Consider the following 22,747-nt stretch of genomic DNA (forward strand, 5'->3'; position numbering starts at 1 on the left):
TTGTGTCCAGGCTATAAAAAGAGGAGGACTGCCTAAAGAAAACCAATCGCCAGCCCACCTAACTGGGAAACGATACTATGGCCACCCCTCAAGGCAAACTTTTTAACTTTAACTTTCCCGAATAGCTTACGGTGCCAAATGCATTTTCTCAGTTTTGCAAAGGCAGGGACTTTATTCTAGTTCCTTTCCTGTGACTCAGGGCCTCACAGACACAGGGTGGCGCCCAGATGTCTGATCACTGTATGGCTTTTGCACGTCCCTGCTTTAAATGACATCTCCTGCAACACTGGGGCCCAGCATGCTTTCTCTGATGCATATGAAATAACTCACGAGGAATTTATGTGGAAACAATGACTGCAATAAATTAGAAGCTTGTTTAGGTTTTCATGCGCCTGCTGTATGCATTTATGCCCTAAAATAAAGGGCTTGAAGAACGGGACCAGTTTTCAGAATCCTCAGCTAAAATTTCCCCGGGAGAAGTGCTAAGATATCTGGAACAGATTCTTCTCCATCAGCCGTGGGCTAACCAGGAGCACTGCATGGAGGAAGGCCTCGCTTCCCTGAGATCACCGGTTCTCAAAGCAGCGCTCCTTCAGGGGGGAAAGCAGTTTACACACATTTGTGTGTGTGTGTGTGTGTGTGTGTGTGTGTGTGTGTATAAAGAAAACAGTCTTTAAACCCTGGTGATCTACAGAAACAAAGTATAAGCAAAATATTTTTTAGCTCATTCATCGCTTGTGCAGATAATTCAAAAAACATTTTTGACTGAGGCTTGGGATGAGGATAGTGGGTCAATGGGATGGGCATGCAGTTGAGAACATGTCTGGAGGAGGGTTGAATTTAAAGGAGGACAAGATTCCAAAATGTCATGCATGTCTGTATTCTGAAACGGTAACAAAAAAAAATCAAAACTGAATGAATAAAAATTAAAAGCAAGACATGTGGCTGTTTTCAAAGTGAATTCAAAGCGTTATCATTTCCCTGAGGTTCAGTCAAGCAAGTATGGCATCTCTGAAGGACAAAAAGATCAAGGTTGAAGACCAAAGCAAACTGTGCACTTTGGGGTCAAGTGAAGGAAGTGTGAAAGCTGTAAGGAAATAAGAGGGTGTGGCCCAGAGCAGAACCCTACTTAGCATGCGCGAGGCCATGGCCTAGTGGGAGAGCACTTACTTCATGCACGAGGCCCAGTATAAAATAAGAAAGCCAATCCAGAGAATACCTGTCTCTTTCTGTTAAAACACTGACTTTAGCCTATAGTTTCTGAATAATGAGAAATTTTTTTTCTAATTCTACAATGGTACTTACAAGAACAGCTTTGCACAGATTTCTGAGTTAACCCTGAACATGTTATTTAGTAAGTATTAAAAGTGCCCAGTACCAGTTTCAGCTGTTGGCATATTAAAAGTATTCAGCTCATATCACCATCATTAGTGATGTCTGGAGGCCAGCTGGCAGGTGAACTGGCCTTAACTCCGATACCAGGACCAGTGTTTTACAAAAGAGATGGAGGCCAGAGCACACTAGAGACTGAATGGATGACAAAGAAAATTCTGATATTTAAGCAAAACAAACCAGAAAGATGAACGCACCGTTGTTGAGACACAGAGAGACATAGAAGGGAAGTTTGCTCAGCAGACTGAGAACATAAAGTGTCGTAAGGCTCAGCAGAGTGGGAAAAGACAGAAAATAAAATCTAGGACGGAAGTCGACACACATGGGAATATTTTCAAAACCCGAAAGCGAGGAAAGACCCAAAGATCCTCTGAGAAGAGAGGAGGTCAACTGAAGGATGGCAGTGGCCAATCCGTCTTCGTTTTCACAAAAGCAGAACTTGGTTGCATGAATTTAAATTACAGTTATCCAGCTCTGGACAAGAACATCCTATTCATGAACGTGAAGGAGCCCTGGGAAAAGCGACTGTGGAAGCCCATTCTTCTCTAGAGGCTCTTTCAGACCTCTCAAGGGGCTCCGGGCCAGCAGCCCCGAGGATTAAGCAAGGTGCCAGGGCCCGGCAGCGCCAGCTTTGCCTCGCTCTGTCCCCTTTCACATGGGCCATTGTGCAAACTCCAAGTTAGGTGGGAATTCCAGGGGGGTTTCTATACTTTCAAATTCGAACTAAGTCACTCTCTGAAAGAAAAGCTGAACTAGGCTTCAATATGAAAACTGGAAAACAAATCATTTATATAAGTTATCACATAAGCAAGCACTCTGCTGTACACAAGAACCTGTGTGGCCGCTGAGGACACTGCTGCATGCTAATTCCCTCTGTTCAAAATGGTAAAAATATTGAATTAGTTTAATTAAAACAAAAGGGCTTTAAATGACTCCCCCCCCTTCTCTTAGGTATAAGAACTTTCTGGCGGATTCTACTTATCAAAGAAATGCACTTGAAAATGGTGATGGTGGACTTTCTGTCAGTTCGTTCCTATTGTTTTCATTAATTAAAAAAAACAAAAACAAAAACAAAAAACAAAACACCACATTTCTGTCAGGGTTTAATGTCCTTCTGCTCTGAATCAGCTTCTTTGAGGTCAAGTGAGGAGATGGCTGGGCACAAAGACAGCCACTTTTATAAGTTATCCAGAGCCCGTACCCTGGAAGACCACCTTCAAAGTTTAGTTTCAGTTAAAAATCTTACAGCTTCAGTTGGCCAGAGGGCAGATGGGAATAAGGAAAAGGGCACTAGAACAGAAAGAAGGGCGAGAGATCGGAGGGTGACAGTGGAATGGACCCCGAAGTGATGAGTCGAAGAAAGGTAGGCAGCTTTGTAAGAAGAGAGGCCATAACACTTGACTGCACATCACAGAAATGACAAGGCCTTCCTCACGGCCATCCTGGCGACTCACGGACTTCTGGTGGATTCTCAAGAGAACCCTTTTAGTACAGCGGTCCACCGTGGCAGCCCACTTCCTCTTTGCCTCCTCATCCTCCTCCAGCAAGCACCGCCTCAGGTCCTGCTTCTCGGCCTTGCTCAGCGTCCTTTCTGAGGCAGGACGCACGAGCTGGGTCAGGTTCAGATGGCTGTAGAGACTCCGCTCCACCACGTAGGTGATATTGAACTCGCTGACCGAGGTGCGCCCCCGGCCCCTCCTGCCAGGGAAGCCACAGCTGCCGCCCCCCTTGGGTTTTGGCCGGGGCAGCAGGTCACAGGTGGTGCCATTCACTCCTTTTCTGGAGGGACGCTGGCAGAGAAAAGTTCTGGAACAGGAGTAATTAGCATCCGTTTTCTTCAAGCGGATTTGTTTACGGATACTCTGAACCTCCTCCAGGGACACCAGAAAGTGGTGCCTGCGCCGATGGTTATCATAGAAGAAAACTCCATCGGTACTTACCCCGTGACTCAGAGACCCAAGGCCTTTCTTCATTTCCCCCTCGGTGAGGGAGCGGGACACTTTCTGGGCCTTTTCTTCTTCTGGATACGAGAAGAATGTCCCCATCTTCTTAGGGGGCTTAATCAGGCCCCGGCTCTCTCCCTTGCTGAAGGTTTTGACCAACTTCCGGCCAGCTCCCCAGGTATCCAGGCTGCTGGATGACGGAGATGGGGTGAGGGAGTCTGAATCATCTTCTGGAGGTTTCTCAGGAGAGCCATCATAGAAAAATGGCTTTTTGTGCACTCCGGAGTAGAGCGCAGATCTTTCATCCAGGACTGGTGAATTCCCAAACACATGTTCCTCTCCACCTGGAATGCAATTGACAGAATGACTGTCCCGAAGACCTTTGTCTACACGTGCAAAACATGTTAGCTCACATGGTTAATGTTCTCCCTGTCCACACTACAATCTTCTTCATGAACATGACTCGATTGTTAACGCTCATGCAACAAAGAAGGCCACCAAACTGCCTTGTGTGGTTTCAAGGGAGCTACACTAAACATCTGTAAGGTGCCAGGCCTGGTGGCCCAGGTCTGTAACCCAGCTACTGGGAAGACAGAGGATGCCAAGTTCAAGATCAACCTGGTCACCTTAGGAGACTCAAAACGAAAGCTTGCTGGTGTTAGTACTCGTGGCTATAAGCCCAGCACTCTGGAGGCCAATCGGAAGTCCAGTGTCATCCCCTGCCAAATACAGAGGTCAAGGCCAGCCTAAGCCATCTGAGACTCCGATGCCAAAAACCAAAACAGAAGGGGGATGGAAAGGTAAAGAGGACTTGTCCAGCCTCAGCATCTATGAAGCTTTACACCCAAACCCAGCACTACAAAACTAGGGGTGGGGATGTGTGCTATCTTGTAGACCAATATCTCCCTTGACTTATTTTTTAAAAAATGCCATTGACAAAACCAAGGCCCGCCATTATGATATACGTCAGCATTTTCAGATAATCGCCACCCTGGTTTGTAAGTGCAGTCCTCAGAAGCTAGATCCATCTTCCCCGCCCTGAGAGGCCCTTCTTTACATTGGCTCTACTGGCTTTTACAGTTAGAGTGTGATGAATGCCATGTGGCAGACAATGAATTTTTTTATTGGTACATATGTCACTTAAGTGATTAAATCTCCAAGAGAGTTTGGGTGGGGAAGAAACACCATAAAGGGTTATACTTGCAAATGTGATTGACAACTGGTCTCCAGTTGACTGGCCAAATACAAAAGGCCGCGTGATCACAGCCCGAGAGTCCCATCACCCAGCCCCAGAGGCAGCAGCAAGGGCATTTAAGGGCCCTGACACGCAGGCAGCTCACTAAGCGTTCCACTTGGGCTCAGGCTTCAGGCCCTGAAGCTCTCTCTGGGGCCAGGTAGCGAGCCAAGCCCTCTGGAGCCCAGTGGAAAGGCCTGGCTGTGTTGGCAGGACAGCCGAGTTCTTTTCTGCATGTGTTATGTGAACAGATGTGAGGGAGGAAGTAGGTCAAGCTGTGGGCGTAGTGATCCCAACTGGCTGCATCCCTTAATTATAAGGAAACACTGAAGCCTTGAAGCTTTCCACCAGCTGAAAAGGGACAAGGGAAAAATACAAAGTTCCCCAGAACAGAAGGACAACACCGTATATACCAGCTGGGCCAAAGATGCCAATGCGTGGTTAAGTGTCAGGGAGAAAGGGAGAGGGGAAGGTAATAAAAATAGCACCCATTTAAAAAGATTCTAAAAATGGCTACCTTTTCTAATTGATGGACATTGGTTATGGAAATCCTCTATGAAATCCCACCTTAGCCCAACCCCACATTCATGTGCAGAAATGAGGGGCAGCAAAGAGAGAAAGGGTGAGGAAGGAGAACTCAAGATCATGCCAGGTCCCAGGCTCACTAAAGAACGGTTTGAGGATCTTTTGGGAGAGTTTACAGCAACGTCCAGGGTTGAACAGGATCTAGCCAGACCACAGACACTGCACAAATAGGACTGCTTCCTGTTCCAGATATATGGAGGCCAGCGGTTTCCCCAGGTAAATATAGCAACTTCTAAAGGTTGTTCTCCGCTTCCAGGAGGAAGCAACTGAGCTATGACTGGAGGCCCAGCCTGGAGGCAGAGGCCCAGCCTGGTGGCAGAAGCCCAGCCTGGAGGCAGAGGCCCAACCTGGAGGCAGAGGCCCAGCCTGGAGGCAGAGGCCCGGCCTGGCATCAGAAGCCCGGCCTGGTGGCAGAGGCCATCCCAGCAGTGAATAAACAAGGCTTCATGAAGCCCACCAAGTGGAGCAAATCCATGACAAGTCTAAGCAACTCTGGAGTCCTGCAGGGTTCCTGTCCGCTCCTCTAAGTACCTGTCACTCATCAGAAGTCTGAAAATCTTCTGGAGTGCTTTCAGGACAGTCATCAGCAGTTTAAACACCTCTGTCACAACAGGGCCTGGCGCTAGCTGCGACACACATGTTTGAGACATGTGCGGCCTTAGCCAGGAAAAGCAGGGCCTAGAAAGGAGCTTTGAGGGGAACAGGGAAATGCCTCCAAAGAGGCTGTGTCAGCCTTTGTGAGCGGCACATGCAGCGTGAGCTTTACTGTCCATGTCTGAGCGGCAGCTGAGAAGCCCAGCCCTGACCTGAGGTCCCTGGACAGAGCATTCTTCTCCTGGCCACTTCCGATCAAAAGGAACAGCTTTGCCCTGCAGGAGTGGAGACAAACCTCACCACCACCACCCCCTCCCCATGTAACCTGCTTCACAAGGACCTTTACGTCAATGCAGCTGAGATCAGAACCCCGAGGAAAGGCGCCACATGAAGATGTGGGCCACCTGCTGCAAGGCTACAGCTGGCCGTCAGCCACAGGTCCAGGACCCTGGGCATCCGCGTCTCTCTCCGAGCTTCCTCTGTCACAACACCTACCTATCTAATGCCCTAAAACAGTTATTGTAAGTGCCAAGTTAATAGATACTTGAAGCTTCTTCATCTGCTAAAAGGCACCAGAGATGCTGACAGTTCTGTATTGGCTTAGAAGGGCGGATGCGCTGTGGGGGAGGGGCGCGCCCACAGAAGTGGGTGACGACAGGCACAAACACGGCCTGTGTTTAATCTGTGTAGGGCTCTCATGTCAGGATAGACCTGCAACGTCGGGGCAGGAGGGGAGGAGCAGGTGGAGAACTCTAAAGCCACTAGGATGTCCAGAGAGGGCAGGGCACCCCGAGGAGTGCCGTCTGGCTGGCTGAGTGACCTTGGGGACAGTCCCTGGCCTCTTTATCTCTCACTGGTGAAATGAGTAAGTGCCTGCCTCTGGCGGGTATTCTAGAGATGGCATATTAAAAGGGAGCATCAATTCTCAAGTGTGCAGGAGAAGTGCCTCGTATGCAGAATGCATCTCCGTAAAGGGTTATTTGCCTTACGACGGGCAGAGGCGTGCAGGCGTCAGGGACTTGATTAAATCTCTAAGTCCAAGGGCACTGGGGGAGAGAGACACGTCAAAGTAGCCTGTTTCTGCCAATAGGAACCTCAGACAGCCTGGTCACATGGAGCCTGGAGGCAGACACTCTGAGTCATGCTCACAGGCCCACCACACACACACAAACACACACACATGCACCTCCACCACACACGTACACACACGCATACACTCACACATACATGTACACACGTACCCCCACCACACACACACACACACACACACACACATGAACTGAAGTCATCCTTTAGATGACATGAATGAGACGGTCAATGGCCCTTCCCAGCTCATCATACACTGGAGCAAAGCTTGCAGCTTGGATTCATTCAGCCCATCTGTGAGGCCCATTCCACACTCAGAGGAATTCACAAGTAGAAGTCCACCAAACCTGACCTAAGGTGACTACTTCTGACCTTCAGTTGCCTTCCACCCCCTCCCCCAACACAGTTCAAGCTGATACACTGGCAAGCCTGGGTCTCTCAACATGTATGAAATACCACGCCGGCATAAAGGCCACAGCCTCCCCGGCTCCCCGCGTCTCTCATTTCATCTCCCTGATGGACAAGCCCCACGTTGTGTTCCTCACAGCTGAGGCTGGATTTCCGCATATTCGTGAGGTCTCAGCATTCAGCTCAGGGCTGAGTGCTGGCATCCTCCATGGTTCTCTGCAAAAGTACCACCTTCCACCCTACATTCGCACTTCAGTAAGACCTGCCATTTTGTGAGGAAGACTCCATAGAGTCTGCACAGTGGAAACTTTGGCCGACAGTTATTAAAACATCCACATGGAAACCAACATTACAATACACTGTTAACAGAATTACCACACTAAGGGACACTGATATCCAACCCCCAAATTAAACGTAGGTTCACATTTATGAAGTTATCCATCAAGCTTACATTTCTCTTGCCACCCCCCCACTTTCCCTTCCCTTTCTTTCACAGCTACAAGCATCTTCCATTTTGTCCTAAAGAATTAAACAAATAGACTGAATTAGAAAGCATCAATAATAACAAGAAACCCTTATCTCTGAAAATAAGAGAAAATTGAGTTTCCTGTGTAGAACTTGGTTTTATTTACAGAAATCAAAAAGGCCTTTACAATAAAAATATTAATTCTAAAAACCACATGTTAAAATTTTTGATATTCTTTATAACATAGACATGATATTTTAACAAGTAATACTTTTCTTATTAAAGCCGTTCCAATATTTTTTCCAATTTACTATCATTTTATAAAAAAGAAAAATCTCACGGCCAAGTGGGGTTGAGACAGAGTGTCACACGGCCCTCAGCACTCCCCTCTCAGGCCAAGGTTTGCTGGGTTAGAGGCCTCGAGGGCGTACGCACTATGCTTAGGAATATCAAGGTTTGATCTTCAGGGGTAGGCTTTTATACTGTGTACGCATCTTACTATATATGAAAACGAATCAGGTCACAAATTAAACCATCATAACTTTAATTCAAAGGTTGCTATCCATTGTAATGACCCCGGTTGATGTCTCTGTTCCCATTACTGTTTCATCTTCCCAGTGAGCTCTTAAAGAGCCCCCTCGAAGCCCCTTTGGAATAGAGACTTGGGATTGTTTACTGGAAGAACAAAGCAGCCCCGAGGCTTTGAAAGGATATTAAGTGCCTTGATTGTCAGGTGGCTTTGCAATTAGGGTGCACTCTGTGTCAGCTTTGCACGGGAGTCACTGCACTACAAACTCCAGTCCTCTTTGGAAGGAAGGTTTATGCAGAGAACTCATAGGACTTATATATATATAGCAGCATGAGCTCTCAATTAAAGCCCCACCGAACCTTCAGACTTGATATCATGAGGTCCTAGCCATGTCTCATCTCTGTCACATTTGAATTCTAAGTGCCCCAATTGCTTGACACCAGGATCTTTCATTCCAAGTACTCTGCCCGTCGCCTGCTGGCACTCAGACAACTGCCGGCCTCAGCCAGAACTCGACTCATTTCCTACTTGAAATCATATTCTGTTTCTACTGAAAATCTGGCCGCACGTGATTTCTTTTGAAAGAACCAACGTGAGGTTTGCCTCCTCTCCCCCATCCCTTTCATTTTTACCTTCCGTGCTGGGCTTTTTCATTTCTTCCACCCTAATTAGTTTCTTTCTGACTCTTCGAGTGGAGTTTACCAGCTTGTGTAACCTCTTAAACTTCACCGACTCCTCGGTCTCATCATCCGATTGTTCTCTTGACTGGCAAAGAAACAGAGGGACAGTTAATCAGTTAATTGCTCCAGAGTCGTGCCCCCCAGCTGGCGTAGCTGGCCTCTCAGCCAAGGCCAGATACCCGAAGCTCCTCTGCCAAACTTGGGACATCAACAAATCTACCCAACAGGTTTACAAAGACCCTCGTACCCTCGTGGTCTAATTCAGCAGAGTGTCAATCCTAACGACAATGTATATATCTTCGTCCTTGACTACCATGGGGGAGTCCGACCCGTCATTCCACTCCCCGAGTCTTTCAAGCAGAGTCCAGCAGGACTCTCTCCCCAAGCTGGCCCTGGAATTCCAGTTACACTGCTGCGGTTTGGGCCAGGCTCTCCTCTGGCTGGCCCATTGGGACTGGCTGTTGAACATGGTCATCAACCACTTCTCCAAACCAAAATTTTGTTGACTTTTTCCAGCACCCCTTCCCCCACCAAAAAAAAAAAAAAAAAATCAAAACCAGCAGGCAGAAAAGGGGAAGTAATGAAAAAGAAAGAAAGCAAGCCCTTCTATCCTATCAGTTGGAACTGCTAGCCACATCCCCACCATCCCTTCACCCCCCCCCCAGCTCCTTCTGAGCGCTCATGAGGCAAGGTTGAGGACAGCCCCACATTCCTCCAAAGAGACAAGGGAAAAAGCTGACCTTTACAGCCATACAGTACAGTCCATATTCCCCAGCATCCCAATCCACTGTGCAGCAGTTCAAGTGTGCTCTGGCCCAGCTGTTCTCCCTCAAGTATCAAACATCACAGAGGGTGAAAAAAAATCTCTCTCCATAGCAAGGACCCAAGCTAAAAACAATCCTTTCCTTGTGACCAGAGCGAGGGCTTCATTTCCAAGTCCATTCCAACACTCAGTATGCAGCTTCCTCTGCTGTATCTGTTCAAAATGTGAAAAAGCAAAGGACGCTTCCCACTGGAGCAGCCTGTTGCGTGCTGCAGCACCAGGCCGGGTGCTTGGGCCTTTCGGGAACCCCAGAGCGTCAAAATACCCAGCCGGTAGTCAGGGACGAGGTCTGGCTAATCCTGCACATCCTGAGCATCCCCTCTGCCCTCAGTGCAACTCTCAGGGAGAGAGATGACTCAACCACCCCTCCCCAACAAAACAAAAACAAACACCATCTCAATCTGAGACCAACGAGGGGAACTTTTCCTCAAGAAAAGCTCTCCCTAACCTCAATTTTATAGGCAATAAAGTAGGTAAATAAGAGAATAGCACAAAGAAGAGGGGTAGAGATCATATAGATTACTTAGAAATGGTGCATGCTGGGAAGGCAGAGACATTTTTCTCGGTGAGATACAGTACTCTCTTCTGGATAAACTTGATCCATTTTCCTTGGAGGTCACAACATGGGGCCACTGTACTTTCTTCCTGTCTGACCATGCAAACAATTTACCCACTAATTTAGTTAGAACATACCCCTCAGCAAACCATCCGACTGGAATAGTCCTCAGTCTTCCTGTCTGTGAAATGAACCAATATTTATGTCCAACTTCTCTTAAATTCCTGTGAAAACACAGCCTGCAGACTCACAGTTAAAGTTGCCTTCTGTCAGGCTGGGGAGATGGCTCAAGAGGTGGCTTGCAGTTAGGAGCACTGACTGCTCTTTCAGAGGACCTAGGCTAAATTCCCAGCACCCATACGGAATTCACAACTGTCTGTGATTCCTGTGCCAGGGGATCTGACATCTTCACACACACACACACACACACACACACACACACACACACACACACAAAACACCAATGCACATAAAATGAACAAATCCTTTTACAAGTTGCCTACTGTTTACTTGGCAAACTAGAAGAAAAATGGGAACCCCACCCTCCACCTCAGTAAGGGAAACAAGCGGTTATGTTGAATAATTAAGGTTGGACTTAGCTGAAAGATGTACATTAAAAAAAATGAAAGAAAAAGAAAGCTTAGCTCCAAATATAAAATGATACCATCTGGTTTAAATTTCATTTTTACTTTGTTGAATTGTTGACGTGTAAGGAAATGGAATGGTCAGAGTGGCCAGCGAGGGCATGAGAACTTGGTTACCCTCATTCTGGGTCACGAGCACCTCAGCAAGTCAGAGCACACTGAATTCATGCAAATGTTTCAACACACTGTTCGAGTATCAGCAATTCAAAAGGAAGAATTAACCTTATACCAAATTAGAACAAAACAAACAAACAAACAAAAGCAGGCTAGTATGTAACCTTTACATCCTAAATTCCAGAGTCAAGTCAAAGTTGAAATAAGCACCAAGTGTTTGTAGTTAGGAGATAGAAAGCTGTATTGTGAGATAAAAATCTGTGATATAAATATGCTCCATAGCTACTTCGTTGGTAGTGGCTGGTGGCGGTCTGTTTATTGGGGAGGGGGAAGGGGAGCATATGAAAGCATAAAAAGGAATAGAACTCAGATATCGGTAACAAAAATCTTCTACAAAAAAGCATGCACAGAAATAGAAAAAGTACATTTGCGTGGCCTTTCCAGGAAGAAATCAAAATAGTCACACCAGGACACGAGGCTGAAAGCCAACATCTCCGCTCCCTGCCCCAACACACACACAGAACCTTCCTTTCCTCTGCCTGGACTCACTGTGGTGGAAAGGAACGTATTCCAGGCACTTCCTAACTGCCTTCGCGTGTTCGCCCCACTCCTGGAGCACATGCGCTCTTGAGAACCTTATACTGTCCTAAGTCAGTGGCGGTTCTGGAGGTGTTGGCCGCTGACATCTCAAGCCATGGCAACTAGGGACTTCCTCTGTGGTGTCATGTGTGGACCTGGGTGGGCTGGCCCAGCAGGGCACTGGAGAAACACATGCACGTGTGTGCTATCTTCTCAGTACAAGATTCCTCTGCCGTCGCCCTGGGAGCCGAGTTCCACAGCGACTCAAGGCACTTTTTTCAGCTGGGGAGGGTCAATTCCTGGGTCGGTCTGAGTCCCAGGGAAGGGACTTGTGAGGTATTTGCCTTTAAGGAACTCTGTGCGGCTGTTTTCATATGAAGACACAGTGACTGCATGTCTCTAAACTGAGTAGTAAATTCTTCACTGTATATTCCCCTTTTAAGTAACCATGTGTTACTTTCTCAACACTGAAAGCATCACGGCATGATACACACACACACATGTGTGTGTACTATACACATATTGAATAGTACATGCATGTATGCACTATACAATGTATGTATAGGACATGTATGTGTGTATACAATATACATATGGTATAGTACATATATATGTATATCATGCCTTTTTCTCAGGAAATTGACTACCATAAAAGGGAGTTTGAGAATCTTTTAAATTAAGAATCATTAAAACCATGAGTATATAATTTTAAAATAATTTTTGAGACAGTCTTACTAACAGAAAATAAATATTGCATTTTTTTAAGTACCGTCCTCCATAAAGGGGGTTTGTAGAATATAAAGGATTTCTACTTTGTATATAAGTGATTTGAAGAAATAGGCTTATAGCCAACACAGATTCACATAAACCAAAACGAAAACATGAAAGCATGTGTTCACACATATTCAAACATTTTCCCGTCTTTGTACCCCTGCACCTCTAAGTTAGAGTTTATTAAATGTTACTAAAGTAAACTTTAGCTTGATCATCTTATAAACAAGAAGGCGAGTCCATCAGCTTTATCTGCCCCCATCCCAAACCATCCAGAGAAAAGAAGCAACACCTCACTAAAAGACGTGCAAAATGCCTTTACAGCATCATAAACAAAAAGATTTCATTTCTAAGCTTTCTGCCGCAGATCTTTCCACCAGAAAACCCATATGGCTCAACTTTTAATTACTTTGGCTAATGCTATATGTAGTAATTCTGTGGTGAATGCTTAAGTGTTTCATTTCTGGTTTCCATAGCAACATTACATCAGATTGCAGACAGCTGGCTCCACAGTTTTAAACCATAACAAATTGACCAAGCCCAGGCACAAAACTATAGCTGCTTTAAAGAGATAGCACGCTCTTGGACTGCTGGGCCCTGAGTGAGGAGTCTAGGGGCGGCTTGGCGTGGACAGGAGGGCGGGGCCTCCTTTCTCCCCAGCTTCTCTTGGAACAAGTGCACCCTCTGACACATCTGTGATGCTCTAATGGGAAAAGCCACGGAGCCAGCGTGGAGAACTTTTCATAACACAACTACACGCAATGTACTCAGAAAAAGGGAAGAAAATTAATCGCATCTGTAAAGAAGATCTGTGTGCTGGCGTACTCTAAAAGCTCATCCTCTCACTGTTTATCCTAAGCCTATCGCTGCTGACTGAAACAGATACTTCACTGGTCCTTAGAGCCAACAGTTTTTACATCTGTGATGAGCAGAATAAATGATTTGCAAAGGTTTAGTGGCACAGTAGCAATGGATGCAGCGGGATTAAGTGTTAACTCATACTTTCAGGGAATAGCCAGAGTTTTGGGAGAACCACACGAGACCATCCCGAGCCCAGGGTTATAGTCTGCCTCTCCGGCTCCAAATCCCAGACACACTGTCACAGTCAGCAACCAGAACAGCCAGACTTGGTCACTTTACCTCCCCCAGAGCAAGGCCACATCGGACAATACATAAGCATTTCTGAGAAGTAGTTTGCAATTGCAAATATACTTGCTTGAGAAAGTCACACAACATTTTTGTTTGAACTTAGCTCATAAGAAGGCAGACACAATTCAACTTCTTCCGGCCAAGCTGTCACTACGCTAGTTCTAAAAGTTATGAGAAGAAAGCCAATCAATTAGACGGCATTAGCATTTAGTATGCCGTCTGGATCTAAGTCCTTCACAGAGTCAGCACAGCTCACAGAGTGGCCGTAGCCCATGCTTGCTCATTCTTTCTTATTCTCAAAATAATGTTCAATATCCCCCAAAAGCTATGCATAGTGTATGGGTGAACCCGCTGGGAGAGAATGCGCAGGGGTAGAAGGCAGGAAAGCAGCTAGGAGGAGATGGACAGATCTAGAGAAATTTAAGAAGCCAAGAAAGTTGCATCCGAGGCAGAGGAGAACAGAAGCCTTTTCTTGAAGCAACAGAGAAGTTCTTCTTTTCACACAGAAAGTAGTCATTGACTCACCGGCTTCGGCATTTAGCAGGCCTGAGGGGTAGTTTTGCAAAGGTGCGGTAGGTGCCCCTCCTCCTCCACACGATCAAGTCTCACTCTTGATCGTCAGCCCTGAAATCTCCAGGTCGGACCAGGCACTCCTGCGAACATGTTCTCTGCAGTTACGCGATCGGGCAGGCTCCCCCAGCCACAGCCCAACATCCGAAGACGAGCACCGAGACACTGACTGGATTCAATTAGCCTCTCTCTGCCTGCTGCCCGATTCCCCCGTCGCTTGCTAACTGTGTAACTTGTAAGAAAGGCATAAGTCATCAGCTCTAAGCAAACCTCCTATTCACCACAAGGAAAAAAGGGAGTGTTGTGCAGGGCCAACAATCCCTGTTTTCACTGAGGACGGCTCCCTGACCTCCTGCTGGCCTCCAGTTCCTTAATTACTGTCTATGGAATTCCAGAGAAAGAAAGAAAGAACGCGAGAGTCTGAGCAAATCCAGGACAGAGGACTAACCCTTCCGAGTGACTGAACTCGCAAGCAGATCGCTTCTGCAGACGGGCTTCCAACGTCCCCTGAAGGGAGTGGTCTCCGCTGAAAGTGGACACCTTTCCAGGGCTATTTTTGAAATTACTATTGTAAAGCTTGTGATTTTGGTTTTCTCCCTGAGTTGTCACTTTCTCTCCCTCTCTTTCCCCACTCTCTTTTCTCTTTCTGCTTTAACTGCCAGAGTAAATGTAGGCTGTTTCCCCTTCCCTGAGGCTTCTAAAACTGTCTTCCCAAATTGTTTCAACAGTCATTTCAGGGCAGCCAAATTCTCGAGCATTTTAAAACAGTGAGCCCGAGGACTATGTCACAAAGATGATCCCTTAGTTTTCGGGGGGGGGCTCTCTGGGGAGCACCAGGCACATGCTGTTACTTAAACAGGACATCGTCTAAACAACACAGACCTGAAAACCCAAATAAAGACGCCTCCATGACGTGCGGTACAACTGCTGTCTATCTTTCCACGGCTAACTCCACTCGACTAAGTCATTTATTCCCAGTGTGCAGCTTGCACTGTTCATGCCTTCCATTGTGTGGTTCCTCCTTATCCAGCTCTTTCTGGCTATCACACAACACAAATAAAATTGCTCGCAGCCCGGAGCTCACTAGTGGGTGCCACTGTCTCTTTAAAATAGCAGAGGGTCTTTGGGGAGAAGGTCCAGGGCTCACTTAAGTAAAAAACACAGAAGAATTGAGCTCTCGAGTGGAAGGTCCTGCTTTGCCCAATCTCCACTTCACATGGCCGGACTGTTGGTCCATCTTCCCCTTTGCTGGGTGCCTCCCCTGCCCTCCCCGGCCACTAGAGACCTCTTCCTTTAGCTAGAAATGCGTCAACCTCGTGCCTCTCCACCCCAAGTCTGCCTCAGAAGTTTTTTATGAAACTTCCTCTTTTTTCTCCCACAAGGATTCCCCATAGCTTCCTTGTATGGTCCCGCACCCCATATCACAAGCCAATTCCCCTGAACCCTGTGTCTGCACGGCCCGCTGCTGGCATTTCAGAGCCACACGCGACACGGAGGACGCCGGGTGCTTTTCGGATGAAGTACTACCAGCTCTGGCATTCAGCAAACATGGCTCCCAAGTCCAGGACGTAGGTTTAGTCCTGACCCCTTTCTCAAACAGAAGACCCTAGGGGTCTGCCTCTGCCCTCCTCTCTACCCGGGCAGGGTTTTGGCTTCTATAATCAGAACAAGCTTTTCAATGCAACTTTGGTTTATTTCACAGTGCTGTTGGTTTAAAACATGGCATTTCTGAAGTTCAGGGTTTGTTACCTCTATGTCTGCTACCTGTTACTGACTGGCGTTCAATCAGCGTCCATTTTATTCTTATAAACAGCTCCGTTAAGTGCTGTGGATACGGCAAGGCCACCAGAGAGAGCCATAAAGCTAGAGGCACAGTGACATTCAGGCTTAGGGGCACAGGATGCGAAGATGCTGAGAAGGTTGGGGAGCTGAGGAGCCCGGGCTCAGAGACTCGGCAGGCAATGGGACTGGCCCCTTCTTCCATCACTGGGAAGAACGGGTAAGCCTCAGGCGAGTGTGGTGCCTTCTCTTCTCTAAAATAGGCAGTGGACAGCTCCTAGGGATCGAGGAAGGGTGGAAGTGTCCCTATGTCTATGGCCTGGTCCCTGGCAGAGTGGGAGGCCGGGACAGCAGGACACTTGCTCAGCCTGGATTGGTGGACGGAGGGAAGACATACCTCCGACTTTCCTCCACAACACCCCAACCTGACTTTCCTCCAACCCACCCGTGGCCAGATCCTCGGGACCTTTTAAGAGGAAGGGCAAGAGAGTTGACTTTATGCATCTTTTGATATGCCTCTGGCCCCACCTGTCAGAGGACAAGCCTGAGAGGGCTGGACAGAGGGCTCTTTGGTTAAGAGCACTGGCTGCTCTTCCAGAGGTTCTGAGTTCAATCCCCAGCAACCACCTGGTGGCTTATAAGCATCTGTAATGGGATCTGATGCCCTCTTCTATCATGCAGGGGAACACAATTATAAACACATAGTCCCAGTGACATATTAAACAACGTGCTTGACTGCTGCTTTACTCTGTCAGTGACCAGGATCCCACCCCTTCCCTCTGCCACCTCCTGTGGTTTTCTTCAGAGCATTGGCTCTCAACTTGTGGGTCGTCGCTGCCCCTTTGCGGGTTGAATGACCCTCTCACAGGGCTCACATGTTATGTATCTTGCATATCAGACATTTACAATACAATTTAGAACAGTACCAAAATTACAGTATGAAGTAGCAATGAAATCATTTTATGGTCAGGGGCCACCACAACATGAGGAACTGTATTAAAGGGTCGCAGCATTAGGAAGGTTGAGAACAACTATTTTAGAGAAACCCTGGCACTCTCCATGTATATATCTCAAACTGTTTTATGTCAACAAATATTCTAGCAACAAAATACATGAGCATATTAGTGACTCAACAGAATTCATCATAAAAGTATATTGTTATTTACTTAAACAATGCGCCTGTCACTGGACATCTGCATGTCTATGGCATAAAGCATCTCGGATGCATACTGCAGCAAAATTTATTAACATGTCTAACACAGTCGTTTTTTTCTCTTCACAGATGATTAGATTTTAGAATTGAAGGGTTTAAAAAGTGTGCACATCTGCAAGACTTTTGATACACAATACAACTCGCTCTGAAGAAATATGTTGTCTTAACAGTATTCTTCACCTTTACCAATTACAAGCATTTTATTTTTTTTCCACTTAGATAGACATTTCTTGACTGGAATGAATGAATAAATGGATGAATGAATGTGTGCAGTGATGGAAGAGCATGCAGTGTCAACATGATTAAGGAGCGTCCCCTAAACTTACAAAGGTTACAAGAGAGAAAGCAGAGGGAGGGGAATTGTGGGAATCTCTGAAACATGACAGTTACCACTGGCCAGGTGTGATGCCTCATCCCTGGGACAGAGGAAAGGAGATGTGCACACAGTATGTGCACCCTCAGCTAGGAAAAGGAAGACATGCATTAGTGACTAGTTAACGCTTGCTATGGGTTCGGGAGCACATCCATGTTCAGACATGACCTAGAGCTTAGTGATGAGATGGTCTCAAAGCCATACTTCCTTGTTCACTCTGGCCTCAGATGCTCGCTTATGTAGTTGGACAAAACAGAGTTGAGCTGATATGGTTTTATAAACACATGTGACACCAATCAACAACAGCTTCTGCCCACCCCCCTCCAAGCTAGACTTCATCATCTCTGCATCATGCCTGGTCTCCCTCCATGGTCCAAGGAGTGATGCATTCAGGACCCCTCCCTACCTTAGGGCTGCATTTTGGCTCTGCCTTGATACACTTAAGATTTGGCCAACACTTTTGAGGACCAAGCCATGCCCAGACATGGCATGGACCTTCGGGTCTCCTTTATCAGGATAATCTTGGTCTCACTGAGTTTATAGCAATCTTGTTCGACCTGAGGCACACAGCTACATAGAACATGATGCACACAGAGCCCCGCACCCCATCCCATTACAGAGAAGTCAGACAAGGAGACCCATCTGTTTAGTAAGAAGTATTTTTTTGCTCGTTAGAGGGTGACATCATTGCCCTCAGAAATTAGGAGAATTTTGTCAGCAGATGGGAAAAAAAACGATGAGATTCCATTCTCCTCCCAAAGGTACCATGCAACACAGAAATAATCACGCTGGCAGCTTCAAAATTAACTAGTTGTCGCCAAACTTGAGGAAAGGGGAAAAAGAGGAGGAGGGAGAAGAGGCGGAAGAAGAGAAGAGAATTATAGCAGACTTTTATTTGGAAAAAGTATGTGGGAATTTGAGGTAATATTACTATCCCCTAGGGGCAAAAGACTGTCAGCACTTAATTCATTTTAAAAACCTTAAAAATTAATAAAGGGCCCAAAGGAACACAAATGGCCGTTACCTTCCACGGCACACTTTATCCTGTTTCCTAAACTCAAGAACATGGAATTCCTTTCAACCACCCTAAAAATAGCATTGCCACCTTCTTTTTCCCAAAGGAGGAAAGAAAAAAAAAAAAAGATCTCAAGAGTCCTACCACCAATCTAGGGACACTCTGAACACAGGAAGCCCACCCACTCCAAACCTACAAGGGCCCTGGAAGCAGAGAGAAGGTCTTTCCTCCTCCCCTGGGAGTGGAAAGGATGGCAATAACAGGGCTGGCTTCCTTTCCATATATGAAGCCTGGGGTGACTTTTCTGCACGATGTCATCCTGTCCATAGGTCAGGGGACTGTCTGTTTATATGACGTAGCCTAAGGTTCCAGGTGACGGTAAAAGAAAAGCCCGGAGAGTCAGTGGCAGCAGAGTACTTCCCTTATGAGGGGCCGGGGGACGCAGTGCACATCACTGACGTGAGTCACCCGAAAGCTCCCAACAGGACCCATTCCCCCTCCTCCCCAAGTGCTCTGGGCTCATACAGCCCCATCCATGGAGAAGGCTCCCTCACAGCAGCACTGCCAAGTGGGGCAGTCACACATGCTCTGGAAAGTCCAGTGTTCATCCCCGAGGCAGCAAGTCTCCTCAGGGACTGGGTGTGCTGCGAAGCCACATTGCTTTGGCATCTCAGACTACTGACTCACGGTTCAGGCCCAGTGACTTCTCAGGTCAGGGCTGTCGAACAACTCTGTCTACAGCGTGATGGTGCAGAAATACGGAAACCCCAAAGACTCTGGTGAGCACATGAGGGTGTGAACACCACCTCTGCCAGCAGGCCAGCAGGTGAGCCCACCTCACTCTTAAAGTCATAATCTGTATTTCCTTATCGTAATTTTGGTTGCCTATAGATCTACTAAGAAGTAACTTTGATTTCAGTTCTGAGCTAAAGGATCTAGGCTGAATGCCTATCTTAAAAAAATCATTAGCATTGAGGAGGTTGTTTATAGTCACTGAATTAGCAAAGCCACCAGGACACAGTTGTTAAACACTGAACCACTGGATGACCTCACAAAAATCAACAGACTGATCAGCCTTGTCTGCCAGAAAATGTGAAAACCCAGAAAAACATATTTCGCCATCAACAACCAAAGAAATAAAATACACATTAACACTTAGAAATGGCATGGTCAAGGTAAGAAACAAATTATCAAAGGTTTCCTCCCACTTTTCAAAAACCAGACGAGCAAACAGCGGAGAATTCTGTCCTGACCCCAAATTTGGAAAGGAACAATGTTCACGATTCCTTTATCTTCCATGAATCAGGAACAGTGGGAATGGAAATGGGAATCAGTGAACATGGAGAGTTGATAGACAATGAAGTTTCCTGATCAATATTAAGCCTCTAGAACTCACTAGAATTGGAAACAAAGTGGCTATGCAGCCATGAACTAACTGATGTGGACTGTGACAGAGCATTTAATGTAGTCTCGGAAGAGAGAGAGCACAGTACAGAGATTTCAGGGAGCCCACACTCTGGCCTGGCTGTCAGGCCATCTATAGCAACAATAAACACAAATGGACTCCACAAGGGAGACCTCAGCTGTCGTGGAAGGAGGGGAGTGGGTTAAGAGGATCTACCGTTACACAAACAGTAACATTCCTTACAGCAAGTAAAAACTGTGACTAGAGCCACTTCAGCATGCTCAAGTTGGGGGAAAAATGCACGACAGCTACTTAACCAAAATACATGGGGGGGTGGTGGTGAGGGGGGTCAGGGAAAGGGAGGAAGAGCTCTGAAAATGGATGCAACTTTTAAATCTTCTACCTTTACTGGGGTGGGGGGTAGAGTGTCGTGGAAGATGGAGTTACTTCACTGCGTGAGGAGGTGGAATGACGGCACAGCAGTTAAGAGCATTCCCTCCTCCTGTAGAGAACCCAGGTCTCCTTCCCAGCAGCCATGTAGCAACTCACAACTGTCTGCAGTTCAAATTTCACGGGATTTGACATACTCTTCTTGCCTCTTTGGGTATCAGGCACACACATGGCATAGACTTACATGCAGACATTCAAATACATACATTTTAAATTTTTTAAAAAATAAAATAAGGGCTGGAAAGGTGGCTCAGAAGTTAAGAGCACTGCTTGCTCTTCCAGAGGTCACAAGTTCAATTCCCAGCAACCACATGGTGACTCATAACCATCTATAATGAGATCTGGTGCCCTCTTCTGGCATTCAGGTGTACACGCAGACATAACACCCTAGTAATCAAAGTGGTGAACGAAGGGAAAGAGCTTCATAACACATATGTCAGTTTTCTCCTACTACCCATGGTTGAGTATCTGCCCAGCTCTTCACCTTAAACCCTGCCGATCCCCTTACCCGAAACCTGCTTCTCTAAGGACTACTCAGCACAGTCCCCTTCCTGGGAAGGCCTCTGGGGGTGCAATGGATTTCTGTTGTGCCTTCCACACGGCGCACAGCCATGCTATCCATTTGCCTGCCTCTTTCTCCCAACCACAAGATCATTGTGTATAAAGGCTGGGGCACAGTAGAGCCTCAATAAATATTTGCCCAGTGGGTAAAGAAGAAGGCTCAAGATGGCATTATTTAATCTACACACTGGGTCAAATGAGCAACAGGGCCCATTTGAGATGAATCACATAGTTTTAGGAACCAGTTATGCAAATGTTATTAGCTTTATACAGCTAACAGTTCAACACCAGCCCATCAGAGGGTGTGGTGTGACACAGAGAAGAGAAAGTGGGACACAGAAGAAAACAGAGAATATTTTCAATGGCTATTATTCTGTGGAATTAGAATCTTTCTCGTTCAAAGCCCTGGGTTCAGCCCCCGGCCCCCACACAATCTTATTTACTTATTTTTGCTTTCCGAATGAGTATAATTGTCTACCCTTGACTGTAGTTCTGAGAGTTCTGGCAGAGTGGACAACTGTGATGACAGAGTTCAGATGCACTATAAACAAGAGATGGGCGGCTTATGACTTCAAAGAGCCGCTCCGAATCCAGCTTATTGGACACTGTTCATGAACCACAGGAAGGCCTTGTAGCCCAATGAATAAGGCTTGGCACTGGGGCAAATGACTTAATGAAGGACAGAGATGCGACGAATCAATAACACTAGACAATGACAGAACCCCCTCTTCATCTTCAGAGTCCCCGGGGTTGCCCCCTCCAGCAAAGTAAGGAAGTGTGACTGCAAATCAAAATGCCAAACCCTGACCCAAGTTAGATTATATCTGCACTCAGACAGAGCCAGCTGGCGGGATGAACGGGGATTATACCTGCACTCAGACAGAGCCAGCTGGCGGAATGAACGGGGACAGCTCACCCGGTAGTCCTGTATTAGCCTGGGCAAATGAACCTGCATTTTTACAGGTCTAAACTATCTCTGTCTCTAATTTTATAGGTTTCAACCCGATAAAAAGAAACAACAGACCAACTTATATTAAAAGGCTATCTTAAGTTAAAAATCTCTTTTAGAACAGATGCCCTCAGATTATGTCCTACTTGGGCACGTTGTCAGTATTTGTACTCACTTGGCCCCTTCATCCATTGAGGGTCCCCACAGGCCCTACTTTCAGCTTCCTGTAAGGGTTCAAACAAGTGAAACCTAAGGTGTCCCTAGTTAGTTTGCAGAGGACCAGACTTCCGGTTATTTCTGGGCCTGTGATGAGAATGCCCTTCACTTGGCGAGAGGCAGACCGTATCCTCAATCCAACCACTTCCACATAGTCAACTGCTTACTCCCACAGCGTCACTGAAATCACAGCAGACCCCCTCCTAAACGCACTCACAGAGCTTGAAGACGCACTGTGGCAGACGACCAACGGCGCGCATGTTTGGTGAGAATGGAGCAGAGTCAGCGGAGATTAGTCAAGTCTTTTTCAAAGGATGCTACTGACATGTACACATAGTGGCATGTACCAAAATAGCATTTTATGGCAGACTCAGACATTTCAAGGATGACGGCCAATGGAAAGGACAGATGAAGCTTCCTGGGAATTACAAAAGATGACACCCATTGGGAATTTATTGCTCTGTGCCCTTAACCCTCACAAGGCAGACAGGATTGTCTGATCTAGTGAAGAAACTGAAGCACAGAGAGATGGCTGATCTGCCACAGAGCTGACAGGGGAGTGAGCTCCAGACCTCAAGTCTGACTCACCTCCGAGCTTACCCAGCCCTGCTCCTACCCACGCTCCGCGAATGCTGGCTTCCAGAGGCTGGCACCTCCTTCTTG

The 22,747-nt window shown here is 46.7% G+C and overlaps 1 protein-coding gene across 4 annotated transcripts in view; it reads right to left on the reverse strand.

Annotated features, from left to right (window-relative positions):
- Sash1 (SAM and SH3 domain containing 1) overlaps nt 1–22,747 on the reverse strand; it is a 165,700-nt gene that overhangs the window by 24,447 nt on the left and 118,506 nt on the right. The window contains exons 1-3 of one of the 4 annotated variants that reach the window (XM_021664245.2): nt 14,079–14,575; nt 8,870–9,002; nt 2,847–3,679 (exon numbers count right to left, since the gene is read on the reverse strand). In XM_021664245.2, the coding sequence (XP_021519920.1) occupies nt 2,847–3,679; nt 8,870–9,002; nt 14,079–14,090 (978 nt within the window). In that variant the 5' untranslated portion in view covers nt 14,091–14,575. Of the gene's footprint in view, nt 1–2,846; nt 3,680–8,869; nt 9,003–14,078; nt 14,576–22,747 lie in introns of those variants that run through there. The other 3 variants (XM_021664246.2, XM_060373698.1, XM_060373697.1) reach the window with 3 other exon arrangements.

The sequence above is a fragment of the Meriones unguiculatus genome, chromosome 20, assembly GCF_030254825.1.
Source record: "Meriones unguiculatus strain TT.TT164.6M chromosome 20, Bangor_MerUng_6.1, whole genome shotgun sequence".
Lineage (NCBI taxonomy): Eukaryota > Metazoa > Chordata > Mammalia > Rodentia > Muridae > Meriones > Meriones unguiculatus.